The following is a 12,948-nucleotide window of genomic DNA, read 5'->3' as shown; positions in this document are numbered from 1 at the left end:
GCTCGGGTGGGTGGTGGTCTGGGGGTCTGGAGCGGCTCGGGTGGGTGGTGGTCTGGGGGTCTGGAGCGGCTCGGGTGGGTGGTGGTCTGGGGGTCTGGAGCGGCTCGGGTGGGTGGTGGTCTGGGGGTCTGGAGCGGCTCGGGTGGGTGGTGGTCTGGGGGTCTGAGGCGGCTCGGGTGGGTGGTGGTCTGGGGGTCTGAGGCGGCTCGGGTGGGTGGTGGTCTGAGGCGGCTCGGGTGGGTGGTGGTCTGAGGCGGCTCGGGTGGGTGGTGGTCTGAGGCGGCTCGGGTGGGTGGTGGTCTGGAGGGGCTCGGGTGGGTGGTGGTCTGGAGGTCTGGAGGGGCTCGGGTGGGTGGTGGTCTGTGGGGGCTCGGGTGGGTGGTTTGGAGGGGCTCGGGTGGGTGGTGGTCTGGAGGTCTGGAGGGGCTCGGGTGGGTGGTGGTCTGGGGGTCTGGAGCGGCTCGGGTGGGTGGTGGTCTGGAGGTCTGGGGGGGGTCGGGTGGGTGGTGGTCTGGAGGTCTGGGGGTCTCGGGTGGGTGGTGGTCTGGGGGGGGCTCGGGTGGGTGGTGGTTGGGAGTCTGGATCATACACACTACAGCTGCTCGATATCTATAGTGGGGACTGTTGTCAGTGTTTAGCACAGGAGAAGGCCCTTCCTGTAATAATAATCTATGGAGGAAGTAATCTCTCTAATGCCGCTTATCTCCTTCTCTTCAGAATGTCGTCGTCTTATATTACACTGGGGGATCTGTAGGGTCATTGGGGGAGATTTATCGAAACTTGTCCAGAGGAAAAGTTGCGGAGTTGTACTGATATAAGAGGATGATATCAGTCACATGTGATGTAATATATAGAGGTTATATCAGTACTGGAGCGTTATATTACATCATATGTGATGATATCATCTTCTTATAACGCTCCAGTACTGATATAACTGTGGTGTAAGGGTGTTGCAATGATGTTACAGGGTCTGGTGGTATTAACCCTTGGTTTGTCGTGACGCCAGGGTGAGGTTGTTCTGTATAGAAGGCCCTGCCAACAACTGGCCCAAAAACGTCAGGATAATAAACGGAATGTCCACAGCAGGATTTATGAGATAACTGGAACTTTTACTGAACTTCTTATGCCAATAGTCTTTACAATTAAACAGTTTCTCTTGAGGTAACCGGGATGCAGGTTCCTCACAGGCTTTGCTGGGACTAATAGTCTTGAGATTTGGAATAGTAGTCACACAGGATTTGTAGGTTTGAGCTTTATAACTCACGGTTTTAGTGGCTGCTGGTTCTTTAGGCTTTGGCCTAGTGGTACATCACATGACCCAGGAAGGTCCTAAACATTTGTACAACCATTATAGTATATCACATGACCTAGGAAGGTCCTATACATTTGTATTACCTCTATATATACGTATTGTACAATATACAGGAACACATTTTTACGAGGCGAACAAGGGGCAAGCCCTGCAGGAGAGCCCTGTGGAATGGAGGGACTCTAACTGAGGGGACTTAAGACAGGGACAGGACAAGGTCCTGTACCGGGACACCACATGACCTCCAGACATTACATTATATGTGAATATCTGCCGCTCCTCTTAGATGATGTAATGTCTCTGGAGTTTATATCAGCTGCTTAACTTATGATGCTCCTGTACGATTATAAGCTGCTCATTTTTAGGGATTCTACTCTCACTGAGGGAACTATCCGTCCTTATTCTTATGTAACAAACCACAGTAATCAGGACCATTGTGCGGCTATAATGGATCCCGTCACATAACCCCCTCCCCCGCCGCTTCTCTTTTCAGATCTGTGAGAACATCTTGAACCTGTGCCTGAGGGAGCTGTTCGAGTTCCGCTTCATGCAGACCGACCCCAACTGGTCCAACTTCTTCTACGACCCCGAACTGAAAAAGGTGAAATAATGCCCTTAAAGGGGCGCTGCACCCATCATCAGCACGGCATTCTGATAAGATAGTGCCTCCAGCTGTTGCAAAACTACAACTCCCAGCATGCCCGGACAGCCAAAGGCTGTCCGGGCATGCTGGGAGTTGTAGTTTTGCAACAGGTGGAAGCACACTGGTTGGGAAACAATTCTCTTTTTCCTTGGTCTCCCATCCACTGCCCAGACCATGATGCTTTCTGCTTAGCATGCTGGGAGTTGTAGTTTTGCAACAGCTGGAAGCACACTGGTTGGGAAACACTTCTTTTTCATTGGTCTCCCATCCACTGCCCAGACCATGATGCTTTCTGCTTAGCATGCTGGGAGTTGTAGTTTTGCAACAGCTGGAAGCACACTGGTTGGGAAACACTTCTTTTTCATTGGTCTCCCATCCACTGCCCAGACCATGATGCTTTCTGCTTAGCATGCTGGGAGTTGTAGTTTTGCAACAGCTGGAAGCACACTGGTTGGGAAACACTACTTTTTCATTGGTCTCCCATCCACTGCCCAGACCATGATGCTTTCTGCTTAGCATGCTGGGAGTTGTAGTTTTGCAACAGCTGGAGGCACCCTGGTTGGGAGACACTGACCAGTAGTGAGGTAACAGGAACCCACCCATGACCCTCTGTATATACCGTAGGTCGCCCTGCTGGACTTCGGAGCAACCCGTGGCTTTGACGAGGAGTTTACTGACCAGTATATAGAGGTGAGATGTTACGACATATAATCTCATAATGGCCGAGGGCCGTCCTCTTGTGACTTAAAATTTTTTGGGTTTTCTTTCTAGATTATTCGAGCAGCGGCCGACAAGGATCGAGAGAAGCTCATGAAGAAGTCCATAGAGATGAAATTCCTCTCTGGCTACGAGACAAAGGTAAACTGTAGGACGGCCTCTAGTGCTTGTTAACAGCCAATCATATTGTAGCTTTTCTACTTGTTCATATGGACCGTATTATTGTAATTATATTCTTGTATATAGGAGGCAGTATTATAGTAGTTATAGTCTTGTATATAGGAGACAGTATTATAGTAGTTATATTCTTGTATATAGGAGCAGTATTATAGTAGTTATATTCTTGTATATAGGAGCAGTATTATAGTGGTTATATTCTTGTATATAGGAGCAGTATTATAGTGGTTATATTCTTGTATATAGGAGACAGTATTATAGTAGTTATATTCTTGTATATAGGAGACAGTATTATAGTAGTTATATTCTTGTATATAGGAGACAGTATTATAGTAGTTACATTCTTGTATATAGGAGCAGTATTATAGTAGTTATATTATTGTATATAGGAGCAGTATTATAGTAGTTATATTCTTGTATATAGGAGCAGTATTATAGTGGTTATATTCTTGTATATAGGAGACAGTATTATAGTAGTTATATTCTTGTATATAGGAGCAGTATTATAGTAGTTACATTCTTGTATATAGGAGCAGTATTATAGTAGTTATATTATTGTATATAGGAGCAGTATTATAGTAGTTATATTCTTGTATATAGGAGCAGTATTATAGTAGTTATATTCTTGTATATAGGAGCAGTATTATAGTAGTTATATTCTTGTATATAGGAGCAGTATTATAGCAGTTATATTCTTGTATATAGGAGCAGTATTATAGTAGTTATATTCTTGTATATAGGAGCAGTATTATAGCAGTTATATTCTTGTATATAGGAGCAGTATTATAGTAGTTATATTCTTGTATATAGGAGCAGTATTATAGTAGTTATATTCTTGTATATAGGAGCAGTATTATAGTAGTTATATTCTTGTACATAGGAGCAGTATTATAGTAGTTATATTCCTGTATATAGGAACAATATTATAGTAGTTATATTCCTGTATATAGGAGCAGTATTATAGTAGTTATATTCTTGTATATAGAAGGCAGTAGTATAGTAGTTATATTCTTGTATATAGGAGGCAGTATTATAGTAGTTATAGTCTTGTATATAGGGGCAGTATAATAGTAGTTATATTCTTGTATATAGGAGCAGTATTATAGTAGTTATGTTCTTGTATATAGGAGCAGTATTATAGTAGTAGTTATATTCTTGTATATAGGAGCAGTATTATAGTAATGTTCTTGTATATAGGGGCAGTATTATAGCAGTTAAATTCTTGTATATAGAAGGTAGTATTATAGTAGTTATAGTTTTGTATATAGGAGGTAGTATTATAGTAGTTATAGTCTTGTATATAGGGGCAGTATAATAGTAGTTATATTCTTGTATATAGGAGCAGTATTATAGTAGTTATATTCTTGTATATTGGGTCAGTGTTATATTCTTGTATATAGGAGCAGCATTATAGTAGTTATATTCTTGTATATAGGAGGCAATATTATAGTAGTTATATTCTTGTATATAGGAGCAGTATTATAGTAGTTATAGTCTTGTATATAGGAGCAGTATTATAGTAGTTATATTCTTGTATATAGGAGCAGTATTATAGTAGTTATAGTCTTGTATATAGAAGGCAGTATTATAGTAGTTATAGTCTTGTATATAGGAGCAGTATTATAGTAGTTATAGTCTTGTATATAGGAGCAGTATTATAGTAGTTATATTCTTGTATATAGGAGCAGTATTATAGTGGTTATAGTCTTGTATATAGGAGCAGTATTATAGTAGTTATAGTCTTGTATATAGGAGGCAGTGTTATAGTCTTGTATATAGGAGCAGTATTGTAGTAGTTATAGTCTTGTATATAGGAGCAGTATTGTAGTAGTTATAGTCTTGTATATAGGAGCAGTATTATAGTAGTTATAGTCTTGTATATAGGAGCAGTATTATAGTAGTTATAGTCTTGTATATAGGAGCAGTATTATAGTAGTTATATTCTTGTATATAGGAGCAGTATTATAGTAGTTATATTCTTGTATATAGGAGCAGTATTATAGTAGTTATATTCTTGTATATAGGAGCAGTATTATAGTAGTTATATTCTTGTATATAGGAGGCAGTATTATAGTAGTTGTATTCTTGTATATAGGAGCAGTATTATAGTAGTTATATTCTTGTATATAGGAGGCAGTATTATAGTAGTTGTATTCTTGTATATAGGAGCAGTATTATAGTAGTTATATTCTTGTATATAGGAGGCAGTATTATAGTAGTTGTATTCTTGTATATAGGAGCAGTATTATAGTAGTTATATTCTTGTATATAGGAGGCAGTATTATAGTAGTTGTATTCTTGTATATAGGAGCAGTATTATAGTAGTTATATTCTTGTATATAGAGGCAGTATTATAGTAGTTATATTCTTGTATATAGGAGCAGTATTATAGTAGTTATATTCTTGTATATAGGAGCAGTATTATAGTAGTTATATTCTTGTATATAGGAGACAGTATTATAGTAGTTATATTCTTGTATAGAGGAGGCAGTATTATAATAGTTATATTCTTGTATATAGGAGGCAGTATTATAGTAGTTATATTCTTGTATATAGGAGCAGTATTACAGTATTATAGTAGTTATATTCTTGTATATAGGAGGCAGTATTATAGTAGTTATATTCTTGTATATAGGAGCAGTATTATAGTAGTTATATTCTTGTATATAGGAGGCAGTATTATAGTAGTTATATCCTTGTATATAAGGGTACCAGGAGTAAAGAAACACATGATTGCAGGATCTGACTACAGAGGGTTTTTTGTAGTCTGTAACCATGGAGACACACAGGTCATCATAGCAGCTATAGACTATTTGCGGAGTTGCTTCCTTTGCTCACCATGTTGTCTCACCTCTTCCTTCTCAGGCCATGGAGGAGGCTCACCTTGAGGCCGTCCTAATCCTCGGTGAGGCCTTTGAATCGGACACGCCGTTCGACTTCGGCTCCCAGAGCACCACGGAGAGGATCCATCGCTTGATCCCCATCATGTTGAAGCATCGGCTCATTCCCCCTCCGGAGGAGACCTACTCCCTACACCGCAAGATGGGGGGATCCTTCCTCATATGCTCCAAGCTGAAGGCCGCCATCCCCTGCAAGAATATGTTTGAGGAGGCCTATAACAATTACTGGAAGGGGAAGGAGCATAAGAAGCCTTAAAGGGCCCAGACACTGTTTTTATCATATTTCCTCACGGTCGTGCTCTAATCACCGCACAGCTTCGTCTCGATTCCTATAAGAGCGCGACAGGTGAGGGGGGCGGAGTCACAGCCGCCATGATCCACCCAAAGATTGTCTTTGATCACCGGCTCCTTATGGGCCTTGAATAGGAAATAGACTGGATATCCGGGAGCTGAGGAAGTTCTTGGAGATTTGTATCTCATGAGGATCTGCGGTTTAGAATGACTGAAAAGCGGCCGCGGTCTCCCCCTCTCTGACCACGACGAAAAAGGGGGCGGGGCCTCGGGATTTTTTGTATCTCGGCTTTTTATGTAAGCTAGAAGGATCTGTTATCTCGCTTTATCGTTATTTCTTTTTGTTGGTTTCTGATTTTTGATGTTTCTCTTGCAATTAAGTGGAATTAAACGCTTTTTGTACTGTAAGGAACGAATGAGGAGTCCGATGGGGGAGGGGGGGGGATTCGGAGTGGTGACGGGATTTAACCCTTAATTTACTTGTATTTTGTGTAAAGTGTCTGGATACAAGACACCTTTCATGTGTGACTTGGGGTACGTTCCCACACGGCGTATTTTGCTGCGTATTTGGTGCTGCGTATTTTCCTACCCATTGACTTCAACAGAGAAAATAAAATACGCAGCAACAAATACGCCGTGTGGGAATGTACCCTAAAGGAGTAAGTGTTTTTTTACTGCCCACACGTCATACCAGCAGACGCCATTTATACGCATTTATATATCTATGGGGCTCAATAAGGGGTGTGTTTCGTGACCCCTCTACTCCCTCCACGATCTGTAATAGGGGCTCGGGAACCTCCATTTAAAGAGAAATCTGTTGTTCCAAAAATTTCCAAATAGGTGGCGTGTGGTGATGCAGAATTTACATTAAGGCCGCATTCACACACAATAAAAACTGATGATTTTTACTGTGTGCAGGGTGTAAACAAAAACAACCAATTTTGGCCTCCAAAGAGGATGCGGGCCGAGCCTTCATCATTGGTCTAGCTTGGTGGTCTCCAAACTGTGGCCCTCCAGATGTTACAAAACTACAACTCCCAGCATGCCCGGACAGCCGTTGGCTGTCCGGGCATGCTGGGAGTTGTAGTTTTGCAACATCTGGAGGGCCACAGTTTGCAAACCACTGGTCTAGTTCCTTGGCTGAATACTGGGATGTGTTGTAATGTTCTGTAGGACATAGGGGGAGATTTATCGAAACATGTGCAGAGGAAAAGTTGTCCAGTTGCCCATAGCAACCAATCAGATCGCTGCTTTCATTTTTAACAAGGCCTCTGCAAAATGAAAGCAGCAATCTGATTGGTTGCTATGGGCAACGCAGCAACGTTCCTCTTCACTGGTTTTGATAAATCTCTGGAGTATAATACAGGATATAACTCAGGATCAGTACAGGATAAGTAATGTAATGTATGTACACAGTGACCTCACCAGCAGAATAGTGAGTACAGCTCTGGAGTATAATACAGGATATAACTCAGGATCAGTACAGGATAAGTAATGTAATGTATGTACACAGTGACCTCACCAGCAGAATAGTGAGTACAGCTCTGGAGTATAATACAAGATATAACTCAGGATCAGTACAGGATAAGTAATGTAATGTATGTACACAGTGACCTCACCAGCAGAATAGTGAGTACAGCTCTGGAGTATAATACAGGATATAACTCAGGATCAGTACAGGATAAGTAATGTAATGTATGTACACAGTGATCTCAGCAGCAGAATAGTGAGTACAGCTCTGGAGTATAATACAGGATATATCTCAGGATCAGTACAGGATAAGTAATGTAATGTATGTACACAGTGACCTCACCAGCAGAATAGTGAGTACAGCTCTGCAGTATAATACAGGATATAACTCAGGATCAGTACAGGATAAGTAATGTATGTACACAGTGATCTCACCAGCAGAATAGTGAGTACAGCTCTGGAGTATAATACAGGATATAACTCAGGATCAGTACAGGATAAGTAATGTAATGTATGTACACAGTGATCTCACCAGCAGAATAGTGAGTACAGCTCTGGAGTATAATACAGGATATAACTCAGGATCAGTACAGGATAAGTAATGTAATGTATGTAAACAGTGACACCAGAGCTGCACTCACAATTCTGCTGGTGGAGTCAAATAGATGAGTTAACTCTGGATTAGTGCAGGATAAGTAGTGTATTCTCATATGGAAGATGTATTTTGTCTTACGGATAAACTTGACTTGTCCTAGCAACATGTCAAAAGTTTTGATCTTTGGGGGGGGTGTTCAGACCTCCGCCAATCAGGAAAAGACTGCGCTGCCACACGCTCCTCTCCCTGCCTGTGTCATGTGATCGAGGCCCTCTACATAGCAAGAGTATGGTCTTCTCCCGGCTCATTGTCCTGATCGGTGGGGGTCTGAAAACCGAGACCCCTGCCGATTTAAAACTTCTGACATGTTGCTAGGACATGCCAAAAGTTTTTCCTAATGACAGTGCCCGTCCCCTCAATGAAAGTCTATGGGAGGGCGCGTGACTGCCGTCACGGGGGCGGAGCTGGGGGATAAGATGTCTAGGGTGGGAGTACTCCTTTAAACATGGCTTACAGTCTGTGCACAGATGTAATCTGTGATCTGCCGCAGCTCCTGGCATTCTAAACAAACGCCGGGTTCCTGTGGCAGTGGTTGTGTAGTCATGACCACACCCCCTCCATTTATGTCTATGGGAGGGGGCGTGTCTGCTGACACGCTCCCTCCCATAGACATGAATGGAGGGGGCGTGGCAGTGACATCATGATTACTGCCGCAGGAATCACGGCCTCTGGTTTTGTTCAGAGAACACTCAGAGCCGGAGTACTCCTTTTAAAGGATTGTATGTCAATAAAGCTTTATTATTGTATAATGATTATACTTCTGCTACTGAGTTTGTATCTCACAATTGTCAAGAGCGCCATCTGCTGTTTTTGAATGGAACCGTTCTTATTTACCAAAAAGGTTACGGTAGTCAAGTATATGACCGAAGGGAGTTGTGAGCTGAAAAACAAGTGGAAGTCCAAAATATCTCCCAGAGCCGCTGTATAGGAAGAATCGGCATTGTATTCTACATTAATAACAATTAAAGGGGTTTTCCAGCAACAGAAAAAACTTGTGTTTAGTGTCCTCAAAAGTGTACTCTCCCTTTCCCAGACATTCAAGACCTACCTGTAAGCCATGACGTTTCGTCACAGTTAGAGATGAGCGAAGTTACAGTGATTCGATTCGTCACGAACTTCTCGGCTTGACAGTTGCTGACTTTAGCCGGCATAAATTAGTTCAGCTTTCAGCTTCTCCAGTAGGCTGGAAATGGTAAATATAGTCCTAGGAAACTCTTCTAGGACTGTATTCAGCTTTTCCAGCCCACCGGAGCACCTGAAAGCTGAACTCATTTGTGCTGGCTAAAGTCAGCAACTGCCGAGCCGAGAAGTTCGTGACAAATCGAATCACTGTAACTTTGCTCATCTCTAGTCACGGTATTAGACAGCAGTGACCTCTGTCGCAGAGTATCGTGATAAGGAGTGGGCTAGTTGTACGGCTCATTAGCTAAGGAGCAGAGCGCTCCGGTCTTAGTCACAGCAGAATCCAGCTATAGGGTCATCATGCTTGTGCTCCTCCATTCATACCTCTCCTGATGGCAGCTATAGACGGAGACTGCTGTGAATAAGATCTAGTAACCGTACAACCAGCCCCTTCCTTCACATCTGTGCTGTTACTCCGCAACAGAGGTCACTGCTGTCTGATACTGTGACGAAACGTCATGGCTTACAGGTAGGTCTTGAATTTCTGAGAAAGGGAGAGTACAGCTGAAAGAGATTTGTGCTCTTTTGATAACACTATATTGAGTTATTGTATTACACAAATGGGGTTGACCAGAAAGATAAAAACACACAAAAAAAACCCTCCTTATCCTGGTAAAAATGGATAACACGTCCGCCATTTAAATAAGCACACGGACTGGCATCCACCCAGCTCGCCTGCATCGTATATTGTTACTTGTCCATGATTCCTGTTTTCCATTCTAGTTCATGAACACAGTTTACTGATCCTTCTTACTGGTGATATACAGGAGAGGTAGGGAGGGTGTTTTTTGTTTTGCACAGTTAACCCCATGATAACTTCCATCATTTCTTCTAAATAATGTTTGGATGGTTACATGTGCCATATAAAGGGGTACTACGGGGGGAGGGGGGGGGGGAGCACTTTCAAATCAACAAAGTTATAGATTTGTAAATTACTTCTATATAAAAATCTTAATCCTTCCAGTACTTATCAGCTGCTGTATTCTCCACAGGAAGTTGTGTAGTTCTGTCCAGTATGAACACAGTGCTCTCTGCTGCCACCTCTGTCGGTCAGGAACTGTCCAGAGCAGGAGAGATTTGCTATGGAGATTGGCTCCTACTCTGGACAGTTCCTGACATGGACAGAGGTGGCAGCAGAGAGCACTGTGGTCAGACTGGAGAGAAGTAACCCTATAATGACTAACACAATATTGAACCTTTCCTATGTTAAACCTCACAGCCCTGCAGCTTTGATGTTTAGGGTCGCACATCAATATTTCCACACACAAGTTCTCAGGCTGAAGTAAGATCTTGTGCCGTGTCAATGGCCGAACGTCTAGTCCATGGCTGCCACCGCCACTCTTCCTTTTGTGACCACTGAATGTATTCAGGACACTGTCTTGTTTTGTATATTGCCACAGATGTCATCTATAGCTGTTCTGAGAGGATCATGCAGAATCTGGAGATCGGGGGGGGGGGGGGGGGGGGCGCGGGCGCGGCGCGGCGCACTGAGACCCTGACTGATCTAAATTTTTGACATGTAACTCTCATAATGCACATACTGAGACCCATACACACCTACTTAGAGCAGTGTTTCTCAGCCAGGGTGCCTCCAGCTCTTGCAAAACTACAACTCCCAGCATGCCCGAACAGCCTTCGGCTGTTCGGGCATGCTGGGAATTGTAGTTTAGCAACAGCTGGAGGCACCCTGGCTGAGAAACACTGACATAGAAGATAGGTTAATCGTCAACTGTCCTAGGAATCCGAGATGGGTTCGTGTCACCCATGGGTGATGGGGGTTAAGGATGACCTTTGCAGCATGATAATGGTTGTCACTTCTCTATTCAGGAACTGTGCTGTACACAGTCACCAGGACTCACTGTTATAATACTGCCACCTACAGGCAACTCAGTTACACCTAATCTACAGCTATTTTCTATGTCTTAAAGGGTACCTCTCATCAAAAAAACTTTTGATATATTATAGATTAATGTATGCAGAATAACTTTACAATTGCATGTTATTAAAAAATCTGCTTCTTTCTATTTAATTTTCCACTTTGAAGAAATGACCACTAGGGGTCTCCCTACCAGTCCTGGCAGCAAGCATTTCAGACTCATGCTGGAGTCCTAAACACTACGAGCTGCCAGTCTGCTTTGTTTCACAAAGGAGAACACTCAGAGCTGCCAGCCTGCTTTGTTCACAGCCTGTTTGGCTGTGAACAAAGCAGGCTGGCAGCTCTGAGTGTTTAGGACTCCAGCATGAGTCAGAAATGCTTGCTGACAGGACTGATGGGGAAAAATACAATAGAAAGAAGCATATTTTTCATTAACATGCTATTGGAAAGTTATTCAACATTCATTCATCTAAAATATATCAAAAGTTTATTTGATGAGAGGTACCCTTTAATATTTCAAATAGATGAAAACACAACAGCAACAATCTATCTCCTGTTATATATGTTACAATGTATTGGTGCAGGTAAAATGTATTAGTCTGGAGTGCAGGTTGCTAAGCTCACAGAGCATTGTCTAGACTGGATACAATTGTATCCCTTCTCAGCTGAGAGCAGGACTAGCTATGTACAATGGGACAGAAAAGTATTTAGTCATCCACCAATTGTGCAAGTTCTCCCACAAGAGAATGTCCTATGGTCGGATGAATCCAAAGTAGAACTTTTTGGTAAAAACTCAACTCGTCGTGTTTGGAGGAGAAAGAAAGTAGCATCCAAAACACCATACCTACTGTGAAGCATGGGGGGTGGAAGCATCATTCTTTGGGGCTGTTTTTCTGCTAAGGGACCAGGACGACTGATCCGTGTAAAGGAAAGAATGAATGGGACCATGTATCGTAGGATTTTGAGTAAAAACCTCCTTCCATCAGCAAGGGCACTGAAGATGAAACGTGGCTGGGTCTTTCAGCATGACAATGATCCCAAACACACTGCCCGGGCAACAAAGGTGTGGCTTCGTAAGAAGCATTTCAAGGTCCTTTAGTGGCCTAGCCAGTCTCCAGATCTCAACCCCGATAGAAAACCTTTGGAGGGAGTTGAAAGTCCGTGTTGCCCAGTGACAGCCCCAAAACATCACTGCTCTAGAGGAGATCTGCATGGAGGAATGGGCCAAAATACCAACAACAGTGTGTGAAAACCTTGTGAAGACAGAAAACGTTTGACCTCTGTCATTGCCAACAAAGGGGATATAACAAAGTATTGAAAGGAACTTTTGTAATTGACCAAATACTTATTTTCCACCATCATTCGCAAATAAATTCTTTAAAAATCAGACAATGTGAATTTATAGATATTTTTTTCTCATTCTGTCTCTCATAGTTGAGGTTATAACCTATGATGACAATTACAGCCTCTCATCTTTATAAGGGGGAGAACTTGTACAATTGGTGCTGACTAAATACTTTTTTGCCCCTCTGTATGTGTTCATTTCTGTATCTTGTTTTTATACTCCAGTCTCATCCAGAGCTCCGGCAGAAATTCAGGTCGCAGTCTTTAGCAACACTTTAACCACTGTTTAGAAATTCTGTATGCAGCTCTGGATGTGACATCCATAAATAAATAAATTATACATACATTTATATAGATGAAATATACCGTATTTATCTGGGTATA

The 12,948-nt window shown here is 42.3% G+C and overlaps 1 protein-coding gene across 3 annotated transcripts in view; it reads left to right on the top strand.

Annotated features, from left to right (window-relative positions):
- COQ8A (coenzyme Q8A) overlaps window positions 1-7,039 on the top strand; it is an 85,292-nt gene extending 78,253 nt beyond the window's left edge. For all 3 annotated transcript variants that reach the window (XM_056568487.1, XM_056568486.1, XM_056568485.1), the window contains exons 12-15: window positions 1,803-1,910; window positions 2,577-2,642; window positions 2,724-2,810; window positions 5,712-7,039. In XM_056568487.1, coding sequence (XP_056424462.1) covers window positions 1,803-1,910; window positions 2,577-2,642; window positions 2,724-2,810; window positions 5,712-6,002 — 552 coding nt within the window. In that variant the 3' untranslated portion in view covers window positions 6,003-7,039. The remainder of the gene's footprint in view (window positions 1-1,802; window positions 1,911-2,576; window positions 2,643-2,723; window positions 2,811-5,711) is intronic.
- The last annotated feature ends 5,909 nt before the right edge of the window (window positions 7,040-12,948 follow it).

Source organism: Hyla sarda, chromosome 3, assembly GCF_029499605.1.
Source record: "Hyla sarda isolate aHylSar1 chromosome 3, aHylSar1.hap1, whole genome shotgun sequence".
NCBI lineage: Eukaryota > Metazoa > Chordata > Amphibia > Anura > Hylidae > Hyla > Hyla sarda.
This window is presented reverse-complemented; position numbering and strand designations above follow the sequence as displayed.